Below are 27786 nucleotides of genomic sequence, written 5' to 3'. Positions count from 1 at the left end.
GCACAGCCAAGCGGGCACCTTGGTTTGTGTTGTTCTATGTCACCAAATTTGTGACATTTGTTATAGCAGTAACAGGAAACGAAAGCAGGAGGCGCCACCTGGTCTAATCGGTGATGTGTGCGTGTGGATACAGGGTCAGTTAGAGCGGAATCATGACGTGAGATGTCGCAGTTGTATTTCTTACCCCTCAGCTCATGACAAACGACACTCGGCAACAGCGGAACATCTTCAGGAACGGTGACCCTGGGCTTCAGGGCGCTGACCGGCTTGTTGGTGAGAATGTCGCACCTGAGCTGACTGCCCGTGGGTGCTCCGTCCTCGTCCATCTGCGTGTGGACATCGGATGGTCCCCTCTTCTGTGCCCCTGAGACCCAGTGTGAATTCACGGGGTGGTGGGGGGAAGGGCCTGCAAAGGCTGGGAGCTGTCCCTGGTGCCCTGGGGGGGGTCTGAGGACAGCTGAGTGCTCTGTGGGCTGGGCAGGCCCTCCTGGATGTCACCCTCCCCTGTGTGTGGTCCACCCCATCCCGAATCCCAACTCCTGCCTCCTGTCTCCCAGCAAAGAGAGACTGGGGTAGGGGTAATGTAAGGGTCACGTTTTCCCTTTGTGACCCGGGACAGAGCACACAGAGGGTGTCAATTTCTGTTAAGTCTCCATGAGCAGACACAGAGCCATCGAAGGAAGGGTCCTCTTTATTGAGCCCTTTCCAGGTGGTCCTTGGTGCCACGAGCCCCATTCACTGTCCCTGGAAGCTGCACTTCCTGTGGTGACAGGAGCCCTTATCCTGGCCCTGCCAGAGCCCTGGCAGCCTGTCCAGGACTGCGGACACCAGGAGGGACCCCCGTCCCCAGCTGCAGGACACAGAACCTGCCAGGGCTTAGCGGATTCTCTACTCAGGTTCCACACCCTGCCCCCTCCACAGAGTTGGGGACTTAGGGGACTCTCAGCCCACAGGGGCAGTTCCTGGAGGAAGCTAAGAAGCCACATCTGCTCTGTGGTTGATGCAGCCGTACACGTTTGTGTCAGGGTGCAGCAGTTCCTGCAAAGAGAAAGAAGAGGCCTCTGACCCCTGCAGGCTTCTCAGAGCAGGGGGCGGCGTCTCCCAGCTCTGGGCCCAGCGGGCTGCTCTGTGGTTGGACCCGGCTGTGCTCAGGGGGCTCCTGCTCCCAGGCCCCCCCCTGCTCTGCTCACCACCCCCTGCTCCCATTTTTGCTGCAGTTTCCTGAGTCTCCAAGCTCAGCCAGGTGTGGGGTGGGGACAGATCCTGGGTCCCCGGGGGCCTGTGGGACCAGAACATGGAGGGCTACACTCACCTCATAGGTGGGGCTGGCTGTCCTGGGGTCAGGTCGGGGGACCTGGGCGGGGAGAGAGAGCCACGTCAAGGGACAGTGAGGGAAGGTCATGGAGGCTGGGGCTGAGACTGGAAGGGTCTTGTTTCTGACCAGCCAGGATTTACTTTCCGAGTCTACTGTGGGTCATTTCCCCTGAGGAGGGACCAGCTCTGCATCCTGAGCTCAGCCTCCCAGGCTGGACACGACAGCCCATCCCTGCCCTGTGCCCTCCCTGCACCCTTGTTAACCTGGGACCCTGAGGGACACTCCCAGCACCCGCTCTGCCCCTGCTGGACTCAGGGGTCTCCTCAGGGTGGATCAGGACAGGGCAAGGGTGATCCTGGCCCTGATGACAGGCACTGCTCCTGGCCAGGGCGGGCCTAACCTTGTCCTGGCCGTTCTGGGGTAGGGAGGGTCTGTGCAGGGGTTGACAGTCCCCCTGTCCTGAGCCTGCACAGCTGGGGTCCCCTTGAGAAGCCGCTGGGGAGGGGACAGGCTTACCGAGGGGGTGCCTCTGTTAGAGGGAGCAGGTCCTGGGGGAAGAGACAGGAGTTAGCTCCAGGGTGGGGAGAGCCTGGGCCCCTCCTCCAGGAAGTCAGGGGTCCTCGCTCCCAGAGAATGGGGGAGAGGCGTCTCCTGGGAGAGACCCTCTCAACCATAGGAGCCTTGTGAGCCAGTGAGGCTGAGGAGGTGACCCGTGACCCAGAGGCCACAGGTCAGGGCTGACCCAGCCAGTCGGAGTCCCCTGGGCTGATGTTCATGAGACTCCTCTTTGGGGTCCATGGAAGGGTCAGAGCCCCCAGGGGTGACTGGCAGGAGTGGACACTGTGGGGCAGGCCTTGGGGCTCAGCCACACCCGGGGGAAGGGCACTCACCGCTGGTGGACTTGGGGGGCTGCTGCTCCCTGAGGTCATCCTGGCCACTGGCCCTAGGAAAGGTCAGGCTTATTGGTGAGGGTGCAGGGTTAAATTCAGAACTTTAGAGTTAGAACAGGGGACAGGGAGGGGACCTCATTTCCAGGGAGGGGCGTGGGGATTTCCTTTCCCCATCAGTTCTGTGGTGGGCGCAGGAGAGGGAGCTGAGTTAAGGCCTTAAGAGCCACATGTGTCCTGGCCCAGAGGGAAGGACCCTGAGGCGGATGTGGGCCAGAGGAGGGCTGCACTGAGGGGAGGGTCCCGGCCCTGCAGGGAAAGCCCGGCCAGCCGCGTCTCAGGACACTGGGGAAGACACAGGACTCTTAGATCCTCCCTGAAATCGCTGTCCCTGCTGTGGCCAGACCCTTGGCTCAGGCCAGAAAAGACCAACATGTGACCAGCCTTGGCGCCCCTCTCCACCCACCTGGGCAAGAGACATGAGGACACTGCAGGACGTGGAGCCACGTCTCTGCGGCCACCAGGCGCTGCCGTCAGCATCTGGGGCCGCTGGCCCCAGTCTGTCCAGGCTCTCCCTCTCTCCACTGTGGGACCCTGGCCAGGACCCCCTCAGCCCCTGAGCCTGTAAATCGCCCCTCCCTGTGGGCGGATTGCAATGGAGGGCAGGGGGCGCCGAGACTGAGCACTTACCCAGGCAGCTGCAGGGAGCTGTGAGGGAACCAGAACACACTCAGGGCCTGTCCTCTACTGTGCCTCACTCCCAGAGGACCACGCTGCTGAGGACACAGCCCAAGCCGCAGCTGGCGAGGGAGGGGCCGGATGGAACGAGAGGGAAGAACCTCTGGGGTTCGGGAGGCCTGGGAGAGCCGGGCCCAGAACACAGGACGGGGTCTCATTTCTCTTGCCTGGCTCAGCTGGGGACAGGACGAGGAAGTGGGAAGCCCTGGTACCTTCCAGTCCTTCTGAGGAACAGGACACACCCCAGGGCGGCCACCAGAGCCACCCCGGCCAGGACCCCAATCACGATGCCAGCGATGGCCCCCACCGGGACGCCCGGGGCGTTTTCTTTTGCTGAAAGGAGAAGAAACGGGATGAGCCCCAAGTCTGCTCCTGGGGAGACCACAAGGGGCCTTGCAGGAAGGGATGTGGTTAGGGAGGAAGGAAATGCCACCATGTCCCTGTGCCCCTTGTGGTGTTGTCACCATAACCGACTCCCTTGCTCTCCGTGGTGGCATCATCTTCAGTCTCTCAGGTGACGCCGTGGATTTGCTCGGACTCTACCTTCTCCACACGCAGCCTGGACCTCCCCTGCCCTGGTGCCCTTAATGCCACTGTCCTCCAAGTCACGCCTCTCCCTGTTTCCTCTTTCCATCGTGTGACAGTGTTCTCGGCAGGCCCTTCCCAGCCAGGGCGGTGCTCATCCGTGGCCATGACGGCCATTGGCTGTTTGCAGGAGCCTTCTGGTGCCAGGCACAGGGGAAAACAACTCCGACCCTCCTCTGATCCTGCCCTCACCGTAGCAAGGTGATATTGTGAAGTATGTTTTTGGCCTTCAACTGTGATTCCTGCCTGAGGACTTCTAAAAAGCAATGTCTTCGTGTGCTGATGACTGCCTGTGGGGTGCAGCCCCTGGGCAGCTTCGGGATGGGGCTGGTCCCTGGAGAGACCAAGGCCGGATTAGAGGGGTGGCACTCTCAGCTGCACCCCAGCCTCTGGGTGGGGAGGAGACCGGACATCACCATGACCACCAATAGCCAATGGTTCAACCAATCATGCCTGAGTAATGGCGCCTCCATAGAAACCCACAAGGGCTGGGCTCAGAGACCTTCCGATAGCTGAACCCATGGAGGTTCGTGGAGGGTGGCGCACCAGGGAGAGCTCGGACGCTCCTCACACCTCGCCCGATGATCCTGTCATCTGTATTCTTTGTAATATATTTCATACAGTTTTACAGTGAGGAAACAGGGACTCAAGAGTTTGGGTGTCTTGCACAAACAAGATCAAGGTCAAGGTAAAACACCTGGAACGCATCAGAACGAAGAGAATGACCAGGCGAGTCTAATCCCTGGATGGACCACGTTTCTCCATAGACTCTGGGAGAGTGTCCCCCTCCCTGTGGCTTGGATCATTTTACATCCCCCAGCAGTGAGATTAGGGAAGCAAGGAGTGGAGGGACCCAGGGTCACTCACGTTCCACGGTCAGCCTGAAGATGTCACTTCGGCAGTGACTGACTGGGTTGGAGACCTCACACTGATACTCCCCGGCATCCCCCCTCTCCACAGGGTTTATGCTGAGACTGATGTTGCCCTGGGACAGCTGCATCCTCTCTGTCACCTGCAGACTTTGGTTGTTGAAGATCCACCGGATGGAGATTCCAGTGTCATTTGTGAGGCAGGTCAGGACCACAGAGTCCTTGTCCTCCGTGACTGTGCTGCTGCTGGCGTGGATGGAGGGCTGTGCCACTGGCTGTGGCTCTGTGGACAAGCAGAGGACTGAGAGTGGCCTGGGCCTGGGGCCATGCCCCTTCCTCAGAGGTCTCAGCCAGCTGTCAGGCCCCACAGGGAGCTGTGCAAAGGTGACCACCCAGGGGACACTGTGACCCTCTGTAGAAGGTCAGGTGTCTTTGTTCAGGTGATGATCTGTAAGGAGAGGGCGGCACCTCCCCTCTGGCCCCAGGATGACCCCTGACTTCTCCCCTGGACATCTCTGTGGCATCCGCTCCGGGACCCTTTCTCAGCGCACATGTCCTGCAGCCTCATCGTCAGGTGCGATGTTTCTCCCATCGACTGTGTGACCTTTTCCTAGAGCTTCCTGGGATCAGGCCCCTTCCTAGTGCTGTCGCTCTACACACAAAAGAGGTGCTTTCTTCCACTAAATCATTTATTAGGAATGAAGAAGGCCCAGCCAGTCTTCATGACCTTGTATCTGAACAAGTTGCAACCTCAAGGATTTCTCAATCTGAAGGACTTTCACTTCCTGGTCTGTGGACGGGTGTTAATAAAAGGCTGAGACTCTTACATTCTCTGCAGATAGAAACTTTTGGAGCTGCCACTTCCGCCCTTGCCGAGACTCACAAGTGGATCTTTCTGTTTCTCCACGGGGGCATCACTCGCTGTTCTCTGCAGTGGGTCACAGGTGCTGTGTCCACAGCTTTATGTTTTTTGGTGACTTCAGAGCCAGGACACTCTCAGGAGTCTGCCCTGAGGCTCTCTCTCTTCCCATTTCCCTGGTTTTTTTTTACGTTCTCCCTGAGCTACGAAGAAGATAGGAGGTTTCAAAACAGGCTCACATTATTTTCCCCCAAATGAGAAGATGAAACCCCCTCAGAGGAGGGGTGAGCATCTCGGAGCTCTGCTCCCTGCTCTGCTCCCGGCTGGCCTGGTGACCGGCCCTGTTGTGACCCCATCCGGGCTGGGACGGGCCATGTGCAGAAGGTGTCCAGATGGCCTGGCCTGAGTCTGGCTACATTGTGCTGCCAGAGCCTTCCCCAAGTGAGGCTGCAGGGAAATGGGAAGAGAGAGGGTCCTGTTGTCCAGGGACATCACCAGCCTGTCACTGTCTTGGAGCCTCTGGCCGTCTTTCCACCACAGGTAGGTGGTGTCCTGAGTCTCAGGTTCACAGGTTAATGCTACGGAGTCCTCATCCTCCACGGGGCTGGAGCTGTTGCTTGTGATGGAGGGTTTGGGTAACTCCGCTGTGCAGATAACAGAGAGAGGTTGCCCTGTGTGCTACCTTTAATTCCTCTAAAATCATCCCTCAATCAGGGTTGGCATCTCTCACCTCTCAGCCAACCCGAGTGATTAAAAGACCAAGGCAGGTGCGTGTGTCACGAGACAGACGCAGGACGAACTGAGGGTCAGAGAACGTGAGGCCACCTGCTCTGTGTCTGGGAGATGCACAGACTTTCTCACCTGAGCAGCAGCAGTGGGTGGTGGACAGACACAGGACCTGGAGCTAGAGTGCCCCTCCACCCCCACCCTGGCGCCTCTCCTGGTCCTTCCCTGACTGCCCGACTGACCCTGTGGTCCTCACCTGGAATGTGCGGGCATTAGGTCCCCTCTAGCTTCATAGTCCCACTTTGCCCCCCTAGGTGTGTTTCTCTCAGGCTGTCCTCAGATATCCCAGAGATGGGTGCTGAGGGGACTTCCCATTGTCCTTAGACCATGTGGTTACTGGGAAGCCTGGCCTGGGACTGGGTGTTTGAGCCCAAATAAGGCAGGGAGAGCAGGAGCCAGCCTGGAGACCAGCTCAGCAGTCAGGCTGTGGGGCCACGGGTTGGGGCAGTGTTTCCCAGCTGCTTGATGGTGACTGACATGAGCCAGTGACTCCTGAAAGGTAGAGCAGAGTCCAAGGAATGATTCGGAAAAGACTGAGGGGACAGGTAGGAGCTGGTGGGTTTGGAGTAGAGCCATGTTCCCTGCCATTGGTCCTTAATGTCCCTTCTCCCTCTGCAGAGTGCATATGAGGACTCTGTGTGGATCATTCCAGAAATACACATGGACGTTTGCAAACACAGACCTGACTCGTGGAAAGGGGGTAACACAAACGTGCTGGAATCTGGCCTCATGGACTTCGTGTGTTGGGCAGATGGGTTAGGAATATGTGAAGTTAAGTTTCTTCCGTATCTGAAAAGTATTATTAGTACTCAGGATCTAAGACCAATTGCTGGGAGGAATATTTCTCTAGAGAGCATGATGAGGTCTTGGACCAAGCTCTGAAGTCCAGCAGGTCACATTACGCTCAAAGAAAGATGCTGAAGTCAGTTTGGAATCAGTGACTCCCTGGGTAGAGAGAGACGTGTGAGCCCTGTTACGAGGACAGAACTGGTCAGAGGGAAGTGTGAGGTGTCTCAATAATAAAAACAGAAGAATGTTACCAAATTAGGAGAAGTGATATGTGTGATGGTAATAAATTTAGAAAGAGTTTCATGACCATCATTTCTGCTGACAGTTAGCCAAAATGGGGAGGAGCCCAACAAGGCATGGGAAATGTGTTCTTCCTTTTTCTTGACCTCAGGAAGCACAACTAGGGTTTGATCAAATTTGTCCACACTGGGCAGAGTCTAACTGAGATGCCCTGGCTTGTGCATGTCACCATCTGAGGGACCCCACCTTCTTGTAACCATGTCATCTGGAGGGACACAGGTGCCTGTGGAGCAAGCTGTCACCCCTCAGACAGCACCTGTCTGGCCAGCTCCACCTGGGAAGGTCCCGGCAACCACGGAGGACGTGAGCCCAGGCCAGGACGAGGCAGGAGTCAGGAGTCAGTGGGTGAAATGAGCCTGTGGCTTTGAGGGCTGCAGGCCTGTCCTGCTCCTCTGACCCCTGGTCAGACTGTGTACAAAATACATGAATGAGTTGCCTGTTCTTGTCCTATGGCCTGCCCCATGTGTCAACCTCATAGAGAGAAAGAGCCCTGGGTGGGGACATAATGGAAGCCCCTTTTCCCCCAACCTGGGGACATTCGCTCACGATGCAGCCTGGCAGGGGCGGCTGCTCCCTTTGATTTCCATGCCTTTACTATTGCCTAGGAGGTGGGCCAGGCCACAGGGAGTGGGAAGGGACCAGCACAGGCAACTGTTGTTGGTGGAAGTGCCAGAGGAAAGCCTAAAGATGGTGGAAGCTGTGCAGGGCAGGCGCAGTCCCGGCTGGAATGAAGGGGAAGGAAGATGAGGAACACGGAAGAGCAGAAAGAGCCAGACACGCCGTGGCAGTGAGCATGGGGGTTCCAAGGACTTCAGAGACCCCAGAACTAGTACCAGGGAGACCTGAAACCCCCACAGCCGGGAAGCCCCTGATTCACATGAGACAGTTCCTGGTGGCTTTAGGGGCAGGGGTCAGAGGGATGGAGCTTGGGTCTCAGCCCCTGAGGGTCAGGGAACAGGCAGAGTCAGAACCTCCTAGGATTCTGTATCCAGGATCCAGTCTCTGCAGAGGACATGGATCATTCATTCACTAATTCATTCATTCCCTCCCTCCTTCATCAGAGAACTACTGAGATTATGTCACATGTCAGACCCTGTGCTAGAGCAGGGTGTGAGTGGGGAGAGAGAAAGCCACGTCCTTTCCTGTACCTTCCGTGGCTGTGAAATGCACACACCAAGAAGCACCTGGTTTAGAGTCCAGTGGTGGGTGTGTGGCTGAGGGGACCCTGGGCATTCCTGACGCTGACTCTGCTTGTTGAGGCAGGTGATTTAGTTCTAGAGTGAAACTAAATAATTCTCCATTTGCTCCTCATTTCCCTCTGAGCTGCAGATGCAGCTGATCCCACCACTGGTGTTGGGGTCCCCGGATGCCTAATAAGGCCCCTGGAGTTGAGGGAGGTTGAGGCTGTGGCTGCAGACAGGCCTCCTGTGACTCTGATCTTCAGTCATTATCTGTGTGACTCTATTTCAATGATTCTGTTGCCCTGTGCCTCAGTTTCCACTCAGTATAATAGGATACATGGTAAATGGTCTCTGGCTTTCTTGTCTGTGCATTAACCTTAAAATATTCACAATTACCTGACCTAAAGCTTCGTGCAGAGGAGCTGCCCAAATAAACAGCATCGATTGTTGCTGCATCCATGAGAGCCTCCCGGCCTGATCCCTGGTGGACAGGAGCTTCCAGGAGCGTCCTCTGTCCTCTGTTCCTCCCCCTGGGGACACTGACTTCCCTGAGGTCTCTTAGGTCCCCCAGGGCAGTGAGCTGATGGCCTGAGGAGGCTGTCCGTGTGCCATCCACACTGAGTCTCGGTGACTTTCTGGGCATTGTGATTGCCCAGAGGAGGCTGTGGGTTTCGGCCCTGGCTGGTAACCAGGTCCAGGAGCCATGGCCCTTGGACAGCTGGTAAATTGTGGCCCCCTGTCAGGAGGCCAAAACCCAGCCCTGGCCATGGGCTACAGGTCACCTGGGCTCAGGAGCCCTGGGCCTGAGCTTCTCTGTGAGGATCCCAGGGGGCCCCTCAGGCCAGGCCCTGACCAGGTCCTACAGGATCCTTGTCAGGGCCATGTGCATGGGGAGGGCACAGGGTGCTGAAGGGAGACTGGTCCCCTGCTGAGTTGCCTGTCACACTGGTCCTTCCCCTGCAGGGAATGTCTGCAGGGTCTGGACACAGGAAAGGATTCTGATCTTTTGACGTTTGCCTCCCCCGTCTGTGTCCTGCACTAAGTGCCCAACCCCCACCATGGGACATGATGCAGAGGGGGAGGCAGGATCTGTCCAGGCCTGACAATCCCCGTGTGTGTGAAATAGAACTGACCCCCCAACACCCAGGGGTCACAGGGAAGCACTCACGAAACACGTGGAACTGTCCAGTCACTTCTTCATTTTGAAGATTTTTCCCTGTAACTTGTAGTGTGTAGTACCCTGTGTCATTCAGGGTGACGTTCTGGAACAGCAGGGATCCATTGTGGTAAACTGTCTCTCGACCACTGTATGCAGGCCCCGTGCTGATTGCTTGACTGACTGTTACATATGTTATAATTTGATAGTTGCTGCCCACCCTGTCCCCTTTGTACCAGCTGTAGCCATAAGGATCCTGTAGCACATTGTGGACGACTAGAAGAACGTGCTTCCCCTCCACAGCATTGAGCGGCACGGATTCCACAGAGAGTTGGGCAGCGGCGGGCGGGTTCCAGAAGGTTAAAAGTGAGACTAGGAAGGAGGAGAGAGAATCAATCCATATTGGGGCCTTGAGATTGGGATGGAAAGATGGGCCCTGGGTCTGGAGCAGGTCTCTTCACCCTCAGCCTTGGGGTGTGTGTGTGTGTGTGTGTGTGTATGTGACCGTGTGAGTGTGAGTGTCTGTGAGTGCGTGTGTGAGTGTGTGGTCTGGGTCCAGGTCAGCAGTGTGACCACCATCACTCTGGCGCCTCCGGACTGGCCATGCCCCTGCTTGGAATCCTCTTCCCAGATGTCTGCACGGCTCACCCCCCACTGCCCTCAGATCCCTGCTCACACTCAGGGGCGTCCTTGGGAGGGACCTTCCCTGGACACCTCCTCTAGGGACCCTGGGTCTTCCCCTCCTGACCTTTCCCTGCCTGTTCCCTCCGTGGCTCTTGTCCACAGCTGGCCTCACATTCGAGATCTGTCTGCTTGTCTGTCTTCCTTTCTCTAGGATGTGGGCTCCATGAGCTCAGGACGTGTCTGACCTTTGTTGTGTCCCAGAGCCTGGGACAGGCTGCGGACACCTGTGGGTGAGTGAATGAGCGTTCCCAGGGCCCACCATGTCTTGCTGTTTATTTTACAATGAACATAAAGATAATATCTGACACTGGTGGGTAAGGGCCATGTTTCGTGCCCCTTGTTATGTTTACTTGAAGTGTCACCCTGTTATAGTTATGACCATTTTCCAATGTATTACCAATGTAGTGACCATTGATGATTAACCTGGAGAACACAGAGCAATTGAGACTGTCCTGCCCCTTTCCAATTCCAGTTCAATGTGACTTCCCTGTTGTGACTTCCTCTTTTCCATTGGTGTCACCTCCTCTCTTCAGGCTCCAGCAGAAGTCCTCTGACCCTCTCAGAGCCCCGTCCTCCCCAGGAGACCCTGCCCAGTGTCTGTGCTCCCTCCTCGCACCCACCCCCAGGGCATCGTCCCTCTCACCTGTCAGCAGAAGCCCCTGCCAGGGGACTCGCCGTCTGCCGGGAGAGCCCAAGGGGGGCTCCATGGTCCCTGCTGCCTGCTCTGTCCTCTGTGCAGAAGAGCTTCAGCTCCAGGAACGCTCCGATCACGGCTGCTCCAACGAGTCAGCTCTGCTGTCCTTCCTCCCTCTGTGCTGAGCCTCCTCCCAGGCTCAGAGCTTTGGCTGGTCATGTGTGTCAGGGGCGGGGTCTGTGCCCAGGGCACCTCCCTGTCCCCTCCCCTCTCAATCCTGCCTCCTTGTCCCTCCTCCTCCTTTCCCTCTCTCTGTGTTTTGCTTTTGCAGTCCACACTTTGAGAAGCAAGGCTGATTGGATCCTCTCTCCCCAGCACTGACCTGTGTCTTGGCTTTGGGTCTGTCAGCGCCACACAGAGAGCCCGTGGATCAGACCAGGGTTTATTTCTCTTTGCAACACAGAAAGTCAGCTGGGCTCCAGGTCTTCTGGTTTTCCCTAGTGCGCTGGGGAGGAGGGTGACACCCGGCAGGCTGGTGGCAGGGAAGGCTCTGGGGGCCTGAAAGGGCAGCTGATTCTATCTCCAGAGTCACTGTCCTATCCTGTGACCCAGAGACAGAGCCCCAGGTCTGGGAGTGTCAGGAGGGGCTGCAGCTCCTGGGTGTGTGGGGGGGCGGTGTCCCGGGCAGAGAGGACTGTGGTGCAGGGAGGTGGGGGGCCTCTGGTGTCCACTGTCCTTGGGGAAGGGCGTCAGGGAGACCCTCCCTCTCTGTGTCTGGTGTCTGTTCCTTGGCTCAGGCCTGTCCATGTTCTCCCTGACTGTCCTGAGTGGTCTCTACCCTCTGTCCGGCTCACCTTCCTATGGTCACCCCACCTTCCCCATGGAGGGTGCCAGGAGTGAGTGCACAGGGACCCCTGGTAGAGAAGGGACCTAGAGGCCCCTGGAAGGATCCAGCAGGACACAGCAGGCATGTGGGAAGTACCAGAAGGGTCTACTGGAGCAGGGGATGGAAATCAGACTCCATCTCCACCTCCTCAGCCAAAGCTAGATTTTTCCATGGGGGAATTAATTCCCTCAGTGTTTCGGTGTCCCGATGTCGCCCCCTGGAGGAAAAGACATGTAAGGGCTGCCGCAGAGAGGCTGAGCAGCCTCCCAATGGTGAGAGCTGGCCCTGACTCTCTGGGCAGGGGTGGGCGCTGACCCCTGGTGAGAGTGCAGGGTCAGGTCAGCTGGGTCCCATTCACTGTGTCCCCAGGCTGCCCACCTGCATCCAGTGCAGGGTGTAGGGGGCAATGTCCACTCAGCGGAGGGCTTGGATACAATAAAATGGCAGAGGGACGGTGAATTCTCTCTGTGTCTGTTTGTCTGTGTGTCTGTGTGTCTGTCTCTCTCTCCCTGTGGAGCTGGGACACTTTCTTCTCCTGCCCTTGGATATTAGAACTCCAGGTTCTCAGGCCTGAGGGTCACGCCATTGCCTCCCTGGTCCTGAGGCTTTTGGACTTGGCCTGCTTCGTGCTTCCGACTTCCCTGGCTCTCCAGCTAGTCCTGGGTCGGCTTTGCCTCCATATTCACATAAGCCAATTCCCCTAATAAATCCCCTCTCATATCTGTAACTGTTTCTGTTTCTGTAATTATATTTATAGCTTAGTGTTTCTGTCTTTCTGGAGAACCTGACTGATACAGGTTGGAAGATAATAAGGGAAGAGTAATGTTTTCAAGTAAATGGTGCTGCAACATCTGGATAACCACCTGCAAAAGCATGAAGTTCTGGAATCTACTTCTCACCATATTCAACAATTAACTCAGAACAGATCAGTGAGTTAAATATAAGAACTAAACCCATAAAAAACTCTGAGTAACATGAGGGTAAATCTTCATGACCTCAGGTGTGTCAATGGATTCTTAGATATGACACAAAAGTATGAACCACGAAAGGGAAAATAGATAAACTGGGCTTTATCAAGATGAAAGCCTTTTGTGCATCAAAGGATATTATCAACAATGTGCAAAGACCATCCAAAGAATGAAAGAAAAAATTTGCAAATCATAGACATCATAAAGCTTTCATGTTTAGAACATATGAAGAACTGCACCCACTCAACAACATAAAAAAACAACCCAATTAAAAAAAATGGGCAAAGGACTTAAGCAGACATTTCTCCAGAGAAGATATGCAAATAGTCAAGAAGCACAGGGAAAGACTCTCAACATCATTAATCATTAGAGAAATGCAAATCAAAATCACAAGGACGGCCGAGCACGGTGGCAAGGTGGCTCATGCTTGTAATCCTAGCTCTCTGGGAGGCCGAGGTAGGCAGATCACTCAAGGTCAGGAGTTCCAAACCAGCCTGAGCAAGAGTGAGACCCAGTCTCTACTAAAAATAGAAATAAATTAATTTGCCAACTAAAACTATATAGAAAATATTAGCCGAGCATGGTGGCACATGCCTGTAGTCCCAGCTCCTCGGGAGGCTGAGGCAGGAGGATTGCTTGAGCCCAGGAGTTTGAGGTTGCTGTGAGCTAGGCTGAGTCCATGGCACTCTAGCCCGGGCAACAGAGTGAGACTCTGCCTCAAAAAAAAAAATCACAATGAGATATCACATCATGCCTATAATAATGGCTATAATTCTTTTAAAATGTTAAATAACATAATGTTGGCATTATGTGGAGAATTTAAAATCCTCATGCATCGCTGGTGGGAATATATGAATAAAATAGCACAGCCAATATGGGAAACCGTTTAGCTGTCCCTGGAAAAGCTAAACATAGAGTGATCTTATGAAGCAGCAATTTCACTCCTAGATATATACCCAAAGAATTAAAGACTGGGACTCAGATGAATACTTGCATGGGAATGGTCATTGCATCATTATTCACAATAAGTCAGATGTGGAAACAACCCAATTGCACATCAGCAGATGAAGGGGTAAGTAAATAGAGTATAAACAGACAACGGAATGTTAATCAGCCATAAAAGGAACGAAGCTCTGACACATGCTATTAATCCACATGGGTGTAGTAAGCAGATAAGCCAGAAACAAAATGACATATGTCGTATGATTCTATTTGTGTGAAATATCAAGAACAGGCAACTTCATAGAGACAGAACATAGATTACAGATTATCAGGGTCTAGGGGCAGGAGGAATGTGGGGGTTATGATTGAATGACTGTAGAGTTTCTACTTGGGGTGATGAAAATTTTCTGAAAAAAAATAGTGCCGATGGTCATGTAACATTGTAAATATAGTTAATTTCATTTAATTTGTACACTTAAAAATGGTTAAAATGATAGATTTTATGTTAGATATATATTACCACAGTTAACAAAAAGTCTTGATGTAAAAAATCCACCATGTGAAACACACCCACCCTGGTGAGAATAGTCCTCATTAAACTCACTTGCAGAACCCTCGACATCTGGGTAGAAAAATCCAAGGATTAGGGACATGAGATTGACCATTCAACTGTAGGTGCACAAAGTAGACTGAGTTGATCTGGCTGCTGTGGGCAGTGCCGAGGGAGGTCAGGCCCCCGGAGACTCTGGGCTGTGGGTGACTTTGCCGCCCTCTGGTGGACAGTGAGGAAAATGTAGAAGGAAAAGTATGACGAGCAGTTTTTATTTTAAAAAAATCATCCTTTAAACATTTTTCATGTGTCTAAACAAAATTGCAATGGTACATCACATTCCATATCTTTTCTTTCAGAGTCTTTCCTTTTTTTGTTTTGGAGACAGGATCTTGCTCTGTCACCCAGCCTAGAGTGCAGTGGCATCATCATAGCTCACTGTAACCTCAAACTCCTGGGCTCAAGGGTTCCTCCCAACCCGCCTCAGCCTCCTGAGCAGCAGAGATAACAGGCATGTGCCACCACCACATCCAGCCTCACAGCCTTTCCTGATCCTAGTCTTCCTGAACAAGGTTACACTAAACTCAGATTTGCACAGTCTGATGCCTTGTTGCTTCGTTTATTTCAGTGCACCTTTTTTCTCTCTCCTCTCCTCTCCTCTCCTCTCCTCTCCTCTCCTCTCCTCTCCTCTCCTCTCCTCTCCTCTCCTCTCCTCTCCTCTCCTCTCCTCTCCTCTCCTCTCCTCTCCTCTCCTCTCCTCTCCTCTCCTCTCCTCTCCTCTCCTCTCCTCTCCTCTCCTCTTCCTTTGTTGCCCAGGCTAGAGTGAGTGCCGTGGCATCACCCTAGCTCACAGCAACCTCAAACTCCTGGGCTCAAGCAATCGTCCTGCCTCAGCCTCCTGAGTAGCTGGGACTACAGGCATGCACCACCATGCCCGGCTAAGTTTTTCTATATATATTAGTTGGCCAATTGATTTCTTTCTATTTATAGTAGAGATGGGGTCTCACTCTTGCTCAGGCTGGTTTTGAACTCCTGACCTCGAGCAATCCACCTGCCTCGGCCTCCCAGAGTGCTAGGATTACAGGTGTGAACCACCGTGCCTGGCCTCTTTCTTTCTTTCTTTTTTGAAAGAGTCTTGCTGTGGTGGCTGGGCTAGAGTGCCATGGTATCACTCTAACTCACAGCAACCTCAACCTCCTGCATTGAAGCAATTATCCTGCCTCAGCCTTCGGAGTAGTTGGGACTACAGGCACACGCCACCATGCCTGGTTAATTTTGTCTATTTTTAGTAGACACTGGGTCTTGCTCTTGCCCAGGCTGGTCTCAAACTCCTGACCTTAAGCGATCCCCTGCCTTGACCCCCCCAGAGTGCTAGGGTTATAGGAGTGAGCCACTGTGCTGGACCCACATTTCTTGTAATTACTTTTAAATCGAGCGACAGCCATTGGCATGCATGAGGTCTGCCAACGCTTATCTCCGGAATAAGCTCAGTGGGGATGTTGAGGACTCAGGGCACAGTTATCACTGGGGCAGGATGCTGTGCGGCAGATGATTATCCAGGGGCACCTGCAGGGTGGGGGTGGGGATCTGGTCCTGCAGACAGTGGGAGCCATAGACAGTTCCATCAGGAAAGAGGCACAGTGACCATGTCAGGGCTCAGGACCTTTTGGGTCCTGCACCAGGCAAAGATCAGGGTTCGGATTAGTGCTCTGGCCACTGACCCCTGGGCAGACATGGACAATGGCCTCTTTCTGCAGGGCAGGGCCTGGCCACCTTAGGACCCCCTGGATCTTCCTGGGGCACAGAGAGTTCAAGGGTGACATGGGCATGAGGCCTTTCCCTGCAGTGGCACGTTGGCCATGTTCTTCTGGCTCAGAGGGTGGCCGTCATCTTCCCGCCACATCACCTAAGGGGCTCTTTGCTCTGAGGGATTTCAGAGGGGACTCAGCAGTGCGGGGGTAGGATGGAGGTCTGGGCTCTGAGCCCTGAGGATGTCACACTCTTCCTGGGTCATTTCAATGGCTTCATCTGTTGTTTGAGAAATCACATAGGAAAGCATGTTTGCTGTAAATTCCAGCAATACGAACATGTGCAATACGGTGTCTAGACCCCGAACTCCGCCTCTGCCCCAGCTCAGTTTCCAGGGTGTGAGCACTGTTTGCAGCTGGTGTGAATCCTCCTACACTTCCTCATTTGTCCCACTCATAGTTTTTGTAGCCAAACATTATTGAATTATATTATTGCTTGGTAACATTATTTTATAAAAACATGCTTCCTTAGTACATGAGGATTTGCTCCAATCATGTGTTTCACTGGTCCCCACTATTCCACTGCATGGCTACACTCTGATGCTCTACCCACATGCCTCTGCGGGCTCGAGGCTGCTTCTCCCTGGTGGCACTGACAGGCCATGCTGCAGTGACCATCCTCGTACCTGTCTCTCCCGTGTGCAGTGTGGATCCTGGATCTCACTCATTCCACATGCTTTTATGGGACACCCTGTGCCAGGCTGGGGGCTGGTCGCTGGCTTGAGCAGAGGCAGCACAGGCGCAGTCCTGCCTTCTCAGAGTCCCAGCTCGGGGAGGCTCTCAGAAGTGGACACTGGTCAACAGCAGTCTGCAGGAGTGTATGAGAACATCCATCTCCCGTCTCCTCTCCTTTCTGGGAATAATTCTTTGGGTGGAAAGCTCCCATGTCCCTGTGTCCACCCTCTGTCCGCCACTCATCCTTTCAGGAAGAGCTATTGGCCACACCCCTGGTGTAGATCAGATGCCAGGGCCCCTGAGACGCCCTGAGCAGCTCCCTCTGCTGGTCCCTCTGGGGGTCCTGGTCCCACAGGTGACCTGAGCCCAGCTGACCCCTGCAGAACCTGTGATTACACCCAAGGCCCACACTGAGCAGTGGGTGATCCAGGAGGGGCTGTCACCTCCATGGGCAGAGGCGGGGAAGATGGAGGGGAGCAGGTGGCTGGTGACTTTGGCAGGTGGACGGCTAGGTCTGGGCTCACAGGAGAGAGGGAAGGGAGAGCGTCCCAGGCAGTGACAGAAAGGCTGGAACCTGCCTCCATGGAGCACGAGCAGCAAGGAGCTGATCCAGGCTGCAGCTGGGGAGGGAAGACGTGGGGAGTGGAGTCAGGGGGAATGGGCTGGGATTGGACTTGGGGGCTGGACAGGAGCAGAGGTGAGTTCTGTGTGTCTGTCCCTGTCATGGATGTGAGGAGGGGGGGGCTGTGGTGGTGCCTGGGTAGGTGGGTTTCCGGGTGCCTGCTGTTCCCCACATCTCCCCCATGCAGACAGTCAGCATAGACTGAGTGGTCTGGGGGACGGGGCTGGTGGCCTGAGGCAGCCTGTGGTGCCCACTGACCCGGGGAGGGAGGGAGGGGGTGGATGAGGACACCCTGCACGTGGAAGCCTCAAGTGTGCGAGCCACAGGTGTCCCACCTGGGGAGGCTCCCTGGACTCCTGCCTTGGGTGGGCGTGTGTGGACTGGGTGGTTGTCATTGTTCTGAAGTTTGCGTGACGTGGGCACGGGTGTCCAGGGACCCAGAGCACAAGGCCCTGGTGAGGGGAGGGTTGGATGGGGCTGAGCAGGTTCACGTGGGCAGAGTGGGAAGGACTGGGGAGACGGAGCCTCAACCCCACCCATCAGAGCTGTGGCTGTGTCCAGGAGAGGTGACGAGTGTGACCCAGGAAAGAGACACTGAGTGTGAGGACAGGGCCCAGAGGACCCTGGTGGCTGCTCAGATGCAGGGTGTGAGGCAAGGCCCTGACCCAGCCAGGTCACAGGGGCACCCCACCCCTGAGCACCCAGGTGACCTCACACTGAGCTTCCTCAGTGCTGTGTGTGACCAGCAGACACACTGGATCATCTGGACTGAGTCCCTGGAAGGGCAGGGCTGGGTCTATAGGACCTGAGTTTGCTCTGTGGGTGTGACATGGGCAGGAATGAATGAAATGGGGGTGACAAGGCTCAGCCCGGACCAGCTGCCAGAGTAGCCTGGAGGCCCAGCTCAGCTCAGCTTCCTGGGGCTCAGCGGGGGTCGGGGGCAGGACGCTGTGTTCAGGGGCTGCTCCTGGCTGGGTGATGGGTGAGGTTCCAAGGTCAGGCACGGGGGCTCAGAAATTAATCGTGGAATGTTCCCAGTGTGTCGTAGGTAGAGACAGTGACTTGAGTCTCTGGGCTAGGGAGACACTCCATGAGGCCAGCATGGGCTGTCAGCCTCGCCAAGGTCACACTCTGGGTGCAAAAATCAGCCCTGCAGGGAGTGGCAATGGATGTGCCAACAGTCATACATCCTGACACGTGCAACGGGGTCACAATACACAAATCAGAGAAATTAGAGAAGACTCAGATTTTCCCTCCTTGCGTATTTCTCAGGTAGAATAGAATGGCTGGCTTTTCCTACAGTCCCCCCCCCACCCCCCCCCACACACATACACCTGCCTGCTCCCTGCTGCAGCCCCTGGGAAGTCAAGTCCCAGAGTCACTGTCCGTGGTCCTGAGGAGCAGAGACTGCAGAGGGGCCTGTGAGTTAGGATTTTCCAGTTACATCTGAGCTGAGTCAGTGGCAGTCTCTCTCTCTCTCTCTCTCTCTCTCTCTCTCTCTCTCTTTCTCTCTCTCTCTCTCTCTCTCTCTCTCTCTCTCTCTCTCCTCTGTTTCTCCCACCCTCCCTCTCAAAACAGAACTATGGCTTACAATCTTTCCATTTAAAAAAACTGATCATTATTACCAAAGAGCAGGTGGAGAGGTATGGGGGAACATGCAGTGGCCTCTGTCTCCCTCTCTCTGGACCTGGAGGGGCTATAAATATTATTGCAGCAAATGACACCATAGTCAGGATGACCAAGTCCAGGCTGCCAATGTGCTTTGTGTAAGGAGCAATGAGCAAAGAGTGAAGATGGCCTTAAGAAGTGTGGTGGACAAGAGAAGGGCCTCTCAAAGATGGGCACATGTTCATCTGCAGAATCTACGAATTTGTCGCATGGTTAAAAAAAAAAAAAGACTTTACAAATTAAATGAGAGATCAGGAGATCGTGAGAGTATTGACATTTAACCAGTATGCAGGTGACTCCAATAATGATAGTCCAGGTCTCCAGGATGGGGACAGACACACAGAACTCACCTCTGCTGCCATCCAGCCCCCAAGGTCAAGCCCAGCCTATTCTCCCTGACTCGCCGATCCCCACGACTTCCCTCCCCCGCTGCAGCCTGGGTGAGCTCCTTGCTGTTCTTGCTGCATGAAGGAAGGTGCTAGGAGGGACCCCGATCTGCAGCCCAAGTACCCAGAGTCTGCCCAGGGCTCAGCTGATTTTCTGGCTCAGGCTCCATGAACTGCCCCCTCCAGAGGGTTGGGGACTTAGGGGACTCTCAGCCCACAGGGGCAGTTCCTGGAGGAAGCTAAGAAGCCACATCTGCTCTGTGGTTGATGCGGCCATACACGTGTGTGTCGGGGTGCAGCAATTCCTGCAGAGAGAAAGAAGAGGCCTCTGACCCCTGCAGGCTTCTCAGAGCAAAGAGTGGTGTCTCCCAGCTCTGGGCCCAGCGGGCTGCTGTGTGGCTGAACCTGGCTGTGCTCAGGGGGCTCCTGCTCCCAGGCCCCTCCCTGCTCTGCTCACCACCCCTTGTTCCTGTTTCCACTGCAGTTTCCTGAGTCTCGAAGCTCAGCCAGGTGTGGGGTGGGGACAGATCCTGGGTCCCCGGGGGCCTGTGGGACCAGAACATGGAGGGCCACACTCACCTCATAGGTGTGGCTGGCTGTCCTGGGGCTAGGTTGGGGTCCCTGGGTGGGGAGAGAGAGCCACATCAGGGGACAGGGACGGAGGGTCATAGAGGCTAGGGCTGAGACGAGAAGGGTCTTGTCTCTGACCAGCAAGGACTTACGTTCCGAGTCTATGTGGGTCATTTCCTCTCAGGAGAGACCAGCTCTGCATCCTGAGCTCATCCCCTCTGCCTGGACACGACACCCCAGTCCCTACCTTGTGCCCTCCCTGCACCCTTGTTAACCCGGGACCCTGAGGGACACTCCCAGCACCCCCTCTGCACCTGCTGGACTCCAGGGTCTCCTCAGGGTGGGTCAGGGAAGAGCGTGGGTGGTCCTTGCCCAGAGGACAGGCCCAGCTCCTGGCTAGTGTGGGCCTAACCTTGTCCTGGCCATTCTGGGGTAGGGAGGGTCTTGCTGGGGGTTGACAGTCCCCTTGCCCTGAGCCTACACAGCTGGGGTCCCCTTGAGAAGGGGCTGAGGAGCCTACAGGCTTACCGAGGGGGTGCTGTGTTCTGAGGGAGCAGGTCCTGGGGACAGAGACAGGTGTTAGCTCCAGGGTGGGGAGAGCCTGGGCCCCTCCTCCAGGACGGCATGGGGTCCTCAATTCCCAGAGAATGGGGGAGAGAACGTCTCCTGGGAGAGACCCTCCCACCACCATAGGGGACTCGTGAGCAAGTGAGGCTAAGGAGGTGACCTGTGACCCAGAGGCCACAGCTCGAGGCTGACCCAGCCAGTCAGGGTCTCCTGTGCTGATGTTCATGAGACTCTTCCTTGGGGTGCATGGAAGGGTCAGAGTCCCCAAGGGGTGACTGGCAGGAGTGGACCCTGCGGGACAGGCCTTGGGGCTCAGCCACACCTGCGGGGGAAGGGCACTCACCGCTGGTGGACTTGGGGGGCTGCTGGTCCCTGAGGTCATGCTGGCCACCCGCCCTAGGAAAGGTCAGGCTTATTGGTGAGGGTGCAGGGTTAAATTCACAAGTTTAGAGTTAGAACAGGGGACAGGGAAGGGATCTCATTTCCAGGGAGGGGCGTGGAGATTCCCTTTCCCCATCAGCTCCGTGGCGGGGGCAGGAGAGGGAGCTGAGTTAAGGCCTTAAGAGCCACATGTGTCCTGGCCCAGAGGGAAGGACCCTGAGGCGGATGTGGGCCAGAGGAGGGCTGCACTGAGGGGAGGGTCCCGGCCCTGCAGGCAAAGCCTGGCCAGCCTCGCCTCAGGACCCTGGGGAAGACACAGGACTCTTAGATCCTCCCTGAAATCGCTGTCCCTGCTGTGGCCAGACCCTTGGCTCAGGCCAAAACAGACCGACATGTGACCAAGCCTTGGCGCCTCTCTCCACCCACCTGGGCAACAGACATGAGGACACTGCAGGACGTGCCTCCACGTGTCTGCTGCCACCAGGTGTTGCCGTCTCAGGATCACCGGCCGCTGACCCCCAACCAGTCCAGGCTCTCCCTCTCTCCACTTGGGACCCTGGCCAGAACCCCCTCAGCCCCTGAGCCTGTAAATCACCCCTCCCTGTGGGCGGATTGCAATGGACGGCAGGGGGCGCCGACACTGAGCACTTACCCAGGCAGCTGCAGGGAGCTGCGAGGGAACCAGAACACACTCAGGGCCTGTCCTCTACTGTGCCTCACTCCCAGAGGACCACGCTGCTGAGGACACAGCCCAGGGCCAGCAGCTGGCGAGGGAGGGGCCAGATGGAACGAGAGGGAAGGACCCCCGGGGTTCGGGAGGCCTGGGAGAGCCGGGCCCAGAACACAGGACGGGGTCTCCGTCCTCCTGCCTGGCTCAGCTGGGGACAGGACGAGGAAGGGGGAAGCCCTGGTACCTTCCAGTCCTTCTGAGGAACAGGACACACCCCAGGGCGGCCACCAGAGCCACCCCGGCTAGGACCTGGATCACGATGCCAGCGATGGCCCACACAGGGACGCCCGGGGCGTTTTCTTTTGCTGAAAGGAGAAGAAACGGGATGAGCCCCAAGTCTGCTCCTGGGGAGACCACAAGGGGCCTTGCAGGAAGGGATGTGGTTAGGGAGGAAGGAAATGCCACCATGTCCCTGTGCCCCTTGTGGTGTTGTCACCATAACCGACTCCCCTGCTCTCCGTGGTGGCATCATCTTCAGTTGTCAGGTGACGCCGTGGACTTGCTCGGACTCTACCTTCTCCACACGCAGCCTGGACCTCCCCTGCCCTGGTGCCCTTAATGCCACTGTCCTGTCACGTCCCGCCTCTCCCTGTTTTTTCTTTCCATCGTGTGACAGTGTTCACGGCAGCCCCTTCCCAGCCAGGTCGGTGCTCATCCGTGGTCATGAGGGTCATTGGCTGTTTGCAGGAGCCTTCTGGTGCCAGGCACAGGGGGAAACAACTTCCCGACCCCCCTCTGATCCTGCCCTCACCGTAGCGAGGGGGTGTCACCCCTATTCTGCAGATTTAGAATCTGAGACTTAAAGTGCTCAGTAAGTCAATGAAGATCACAGAACTAGTGACAACAAACAGCAAGCTGCCTCACTTGGCTGCTATTAAAACTGTTAATAAAACTAAGAGTGCCAGTTTGTGGTATTGACTGAGCACTGACTGGGTATGACCCTGTGCTAAGGGCTTTAATTTCATTAATCTCCTAATAACCGCCCTCACAGTGACTTTGAGATCCAGGTGTTCTAATTTTACAGATAAGGAAACTGAGGCTCAGGAGGTGGAGCGTCTTGCTCAAGGTGGAACACCTGCGCAATGAGAACCTGGTACCGGCTGGGTTAGTCTAATGCCTGGACTGTCCCGCTGCTCCGCAGGCTCTGAAGGAGTCCCCGCTCCTCCTGGCTCAGGTCGCCTTACCTGCCCCAGCAGTGACATACACAAGCCAATGGGTGGAGGGACCCAGGGTCACTCCCACTTCATGGCCAGCCTGAGGGGTCACTTATGCTGGAGCTGACTGGCGTGGAGACCTCACATCTCTACTCCCAGCAGCCTCCCTCCCGACAGGGTCTGTGCCCAGCACACTGTGGTCCCGGGACAGCTGCCTCCTCTGTGACCTGCAGACTCTGGCCACCGGGGAACCACGGGATGGACCCAGGAGCCCTGGGCCTGAGCTCTTGTGAGGATCCCAGGGGCCCTCTCAGGCCAGGCCCTGATCGGGTCCTACAGGGTCCTTCTCAGGGCCATGTCCACGGGGAGGGCACAGGGGCTGGTCTGAGACTGTCCCCTGCGAGTTACCTGTCACACTGGTCCTTCCCCTGCAGGGAATGTCTGCAGGTGTGGACACAGGAAAGGAATCTGATCTTCTGACGTTTGTCCCCCCTGTGTGTGTCCTGTACTAAGTACCCAAACCCCACCCTGGGACATGATGCAGAGGGAGAGGCAGGCTCAGTCCAAGCCTGCACCACGTGTGCCTCAAGTAGAACTGACCCCCCAACACCGAGAGGTCACAGGGAATCACTCACGGTACACGCGGAGCTGTCCAGTTACTGCTTCATTGTCAAAATTTTCCCTTATAAGTTGTAGGGTGTAGTATCCTGTGTCCTTCAGGGTGACATGCTGGAACAGCAGGGATCCGTTGGGGTAAATTGTCTCTCGACCACTGTATGCAGGCCCCATGATGCTTTCTTGAGTGACTGTTATATATTCTACAATTCCATAGTGGATGTCTGCCTTGTCCCCTTTGTACCAGACATAGCTAAAAGCATCCTGTGGCAGATTGTGGACGAGTAGAAGAACGTCCTTCCCCTCCACAGCATTGAGCGGCACGGATTCCACAGAGAGTTGGGCAGTGGCGGGCGGGTTCCAGAAGGTTAAAAGTGAGACTAGGAAAGAGGAGAGAGAATCAATCCATATTGGGGCCTTGGAATTGGGATGGAAAGATGGGCCCTGGGTCTGGAGCAGGTCTCTTCACCCTCAGCTTTGTGGCATGAGTGTGTCAGTGTGTGAGAGTGTGTGTGAGTGTGCTCTGGGTCAAGGTCAGCAGTGTGACCACCATCACTCCAGCGCCTCTGGACTGGCCATGCCCCTGCTTGGGATCCTCTTCCCAGGTGTCTGCACGGCTCACCCCCCACTGCCCTCAGATCCCTGCTCACACTCAGGGGCGTCCTTGGGAGGGACCTTCCCTGGCCACCTCCTCTAGGGACCCTGGGTCTTCCCTTCCTGACTTTTCCTGCCTGTTTCCTCTGTGGCACTTGTCCACAGCTGGCCTCACATTCGAGATCTCTCTGCTTGTCTGTCTTCCTCCCACTAGGACGTGAGCTCTGTGAGGGCAGGGACGTGTCTGACCTTTGTTGTGCCCCAGAGCCTGGGACAGGCTGCAGAGCTGGGGTGAGTGAACGAGTGTTTTCAGGGCCTGGCATGTCCTGCTGTTTATTTTACAATGAATATAAAGATAGTATCTGACACTGGTGGGTAAGGGCCATGTTTAGTGCCCCTTCTTATGTTTATTTCAAGCGTCACCCTAATATAGTTTTTATCATTTTTAAAATTAGTGACCATTGATGATTAACCTTGAGAACACAGAGCAATTGAGTCTGTCCTGCCCCTTTCCAATTTTAGTTCAATGCTACTTTCCTGTTGTGACCTCCTCTTTCCCTTTGGTGTCCCCTCCCGTTATCAGGCTCCAATAGAAGTCCTCTGTCCCTCTCAGAGCCCCGTCCTCCCCAGGAGACCCCAGCCAGTGTCTGTGCTCCCTCCTCCTGCCCACCCCAGGGCATCATCCTCTCACCTGTGAGCAGGAGCCCCTGCCAGGGGACGCGCCCTCTGCAGGGAGGGGCTGAGGGGGGCTCCATGGTCCCTGCTGCCTGCTCTGTCCTCTGTGCAGAAGAGCTTCAGCTCCAGGAACGCTCCGAGCACGGCTGCTCCGACCTGTCAGCTCTGCTGTCCTTCCTCCCTCTGTGCTGAGCCTCCCTATGGGGCAGGAGCCCTTCCCAGGGTCATGGGGCTGGGGCGGGGTCTGTGCCCAGGACACCTCCCTGTCCCCTCCCCGTCCCCTCCCTTCTTAGTCCTGCCTCCTTGTCCCTCCTTCCCCTTTTCTTCTGTCCACATCTCAGGGCCCTGAAAACTCCTGAGGCCTTTACCTTTTTCAGCAAGAATTCTGTCACCCCAACCTGCGGGCCACAGACACACACACACACACACACACACAGAAGTATGACACACAAAGGCAGACACACTCACAAACACACATATAGACACACACACACACACACACACATCTTGTTAGTTGGGTGAGCACAGCCCTGTGCCCTCAGCGTCCTGTGGTCCCCACGGCTCCGGGTCGGGGTGCACCGGGAGCCCCACCCCTGCTGCCCTCTCCCATCCCCACCTGGTTCCTCAGAGCAGGAGCAGGGCGGGGCCTCCACCAGGAAGTCTGTCACAGGGATTGCACCCCGCCATGCATCGGGCAAGCTGAGTGACGATTGGTGACAGGGACCCTCCCTCTCTCATTGGGTTTAGCCTGGTCACAGCTTCCAGGACCCCAGAGTCCCAGAGGGAACTGTCCCTCCTGGAGGTGTGCAGGGTCAGGCTCTCCTGTGTCCTGGGCGGAGGGACCTGTGCTGGTTGGTTAGTCGGGGACAGGCAGGGCAGAGCAGGGACTCAGGCTGGAGAGACCCGTGCTGACTCCTGACTGCCTCTGTGGCCAGGATGGGCTCAGCCTTTCGGTGCTCACTCACCTGGGGTCTGGCCTCGAGGGTTTGGGGGTCTGGTGAAGCCCTCAGTGCAGAGGAAGGACAGGCAGTGGCCAGAGAACCCGGTGGCTGTGGGCCGTGTTCTGGGAGCGGATGGGGCTCCTCCCTCACCCCTGTCCACCTGTCGAGCTCTGTCCTCCCTCCCCAGTCAGGCAGGGTGGAGGCCCCACATGTGCCAGAGAGCAGGGTCAGGTGGTCACACCCTCCGCGGTGCCTGTGCCCTGTCCTCGCACACTGCGGGGCCGGTCACCCTGTGTCTGGTCCCTTTGCTTCCACCATAAGGAGCCCCTCTGCCCTGTCAGCTCCGGGCTGGGCCCTGACTCCCCAGAGAACAGGACAGGCGGAGCCGGGCGGCATTTGGTGAACAGGTGATGGCGCTGGAGAGAAGGTCATGAGGGAAAGTGCCCTGTTGGGGAGGATTCAGGGCAGGAGCTGCCTGCAGGGGGAGCGGCCTTCAGGTGGGGACGCCTGGTGGTGGAGGAGGTGACAGAGAGGTGTGGGGAGCTTGCAGAGCGAGGAGCACCGTGGGCTGAGGCAGGGGGGTGTGGGTCAGACCCTGCCCGGCTGAGGAAGTTTTCACCGGGAGCTCCAGCTGGGGGACGTTGCCGCCCCCTGGTGGGCAGTGAGGAGAGTGTAGAGGGCAGAGATGCGGGGACAGGCGGCCTATTTGCTTCATCATCCACGTGTAGACATTTCCTGTGGGGTGTGGACTATGTGTTGTCAAAGCTCCATCAGGGTCGAGCCCCGTGGCTCACGCCTGTAATCCTAACCCTTTGGGAGGATGAGACGGGAGGACTGCTTGAGGCCAGGAGTTTGAAACCAGCTTGAGCAAGAGCGAGACTGTCTCTACAAAAAACAGAAGACTGAGCCGGGTGTGGTGGTGCACACATATGGTCCCAGCTACTAGGGAGGCTCAGGCAGGAGAGTTGCTTGAGCCCAGGAGATTGAGGTTGCAGAGAGTTATGATGAGTCCACTGCACTCTAAACTCTAATCAGGGCAACAGAACAAGACACTGTCACAAAAAAAAGGAAGGAAGGAAAGGAAAGGAAAGGAAAGGAAAGGAAAGGAAAAGAAAGGAAAGGAAAGGAAAGGAAAGGAAAGGAAAGGAAAGGAAAGGAAAGGAAAGGAAAGGAAAGGAAAGGAAAGGAAAGGAAAGGAAAGGAAAAGTTAGTTCCATCAGGTTCCAGTTCTGTGAGTCCCAATCTGTCCGTGTTTGTCTGCGGTAGGTTGCACCGTGCATGTCCCCAGGGGGACAGCGATGTCTGGGGCTGAGCGCTGGGTGGAGGTCAGGGAGTGGAAGATGGAGGGATGGGAGATGAAGGTCGGTGTCAGGGGAGCAGAGTGGGGAGGAGGGACAAGTCAACTTCGCTTCTCCTCCCAGGGTCCAGAACAGGGGACCCAGACTCTGGGGACATAGCACCACACAAGTCATGTCCTGGTCGGTGGAGGTAGAATTCATTCCTCTCCTGTTCACCTGGGCCTGGCCTCACCTGCTGGGATGGCTCACACTCAGTGTCCACACTGCGCTGTACCCCACAGAGCCTGTGTCCTCCTCTCCTCTCCTGCCCATGCCTGGGTTTTCCTTCCTGCACCAGCTTCTCCCTGGGCGTCTGCTGCCGCCTAGGTCAGTGCCCCCCTGCTCCTGCTCCAGGCAGCTGCCCCTGTGGTCGCCATCCCTTCTCAATCTCTGGCCTCACTGGGCTCTGCCATGGCCACGTGTTCTGAGCCTTGATCCCTGTGAGGGGGGAAGGGTGGAGATGAGATTGGCGCTGTCCAAGGTGCTGCACTGTCTGGACAGCTTGATCCTGAGGGACGCCGCTGTGTCAGCAGGGAGGAGGCCCCAGGATGGAGCTGTGTCTCAAGGGTGCCCGGATCACGTCCAGTGCGGGCTGGACCTGTGAACTGCAGGGACCCAGCTCTGGCTCATCGATCAGCTCTTCCAGCTCAGCTGACTCTCTTGCATTGTCCCTGACCCAGGGCTAGAGTCCTCCTCACGATGTCCAGATGGCCAGAGCTGTGTGTGAACACCTAGCAGAGGTAGGGACACTGTTTCAGGGCATACACAATGCAAGAGGGAGCCACTCCCAGAGCAACAATGTGAATCGCTGGGGAAGGGCCAAGATTGCCACAGTGCATGACCTGAATTAACTGCAGGGATGGCTCTGTTGCCATCTTTCCCTTTCTATTCATTCATTTATTCAGTCAACAAGCATTTATCAAGCACCCCCTAC

At 56.0% G+C, this 27786-nt stretch overlaps 1 protein-coding gene and 1 long non-coding RNA gene across 3 annotated transcripts; both read right to left on the bottom strand.

Moving 5' to 3' along the window:
* Window positions 1-673: 673 nt before the first annotated feature.
* LOC105869450 (cell adhesion molecule CEACAM4-like) lies at window positions 674-24795 on the bottom strand. 2 transcript variants are annotated; one of them, XM_075993137.1, is made up of 8 exons: window positions 24591-24795; window positions 23326-23685; window positions 21721-21841; window positions 21459-21476; window positions 20769-20821; window positions 20387-20418; window positions 1313-1354; window positions 674-1038 (listed from the first exon to the last, which is right to left on the bottom strand). In XM_075993137.1, exons 1-8 carry the CDS (start codon window positions 24652-24654, stop codon window positions 973-975), a joined length of 756 nt encoding a protein of 251 aa, XP_075849252.1. In that variant the 5' UTR covers window positions 24655-24795; the 3' UTR covers window positions 674-972. The 2 variants fall into 2 exon arrangements, with proteins under 2 accessions (XP_075849252.1, XP_075849253.1); XM_075993138.1 differs by lacking the exon at window positions 21459-21476.
* Window positions 19162-20367, bottom strand: LOC142861094 (uncharacterized). The gene is made up of 2 exons (XR_012912465.1): window positions 19868-20367; window positions 19162-19593 (listed from the first exon to the last, which is right to left on the bottom strand). It is a non-coding gene; the product is annotated as an uncharacterized LOC142861094 (long non-coding RNA).
* Window positions 24796-27786: the final 2991 nt, after the last annotated feature.

This window comes from Microcebus murinus, chromosome 16 (genome assembly GCF_040939455.1).
Source record: "Microcebus murinus isolate Inina chromosome 16, M.murinus_Inina_mat1.0, whole genome shotgun sequence".
Taxonomy (NCBI): Eukaryota; Metazoa; Chordata; class Mammalia; order Primates; family Cheirogaleidae; genus Microcebus; species Microcebus murinus.
This window is presented reverse-complemented; position numbering and strand designations above follow the sequence as displayed.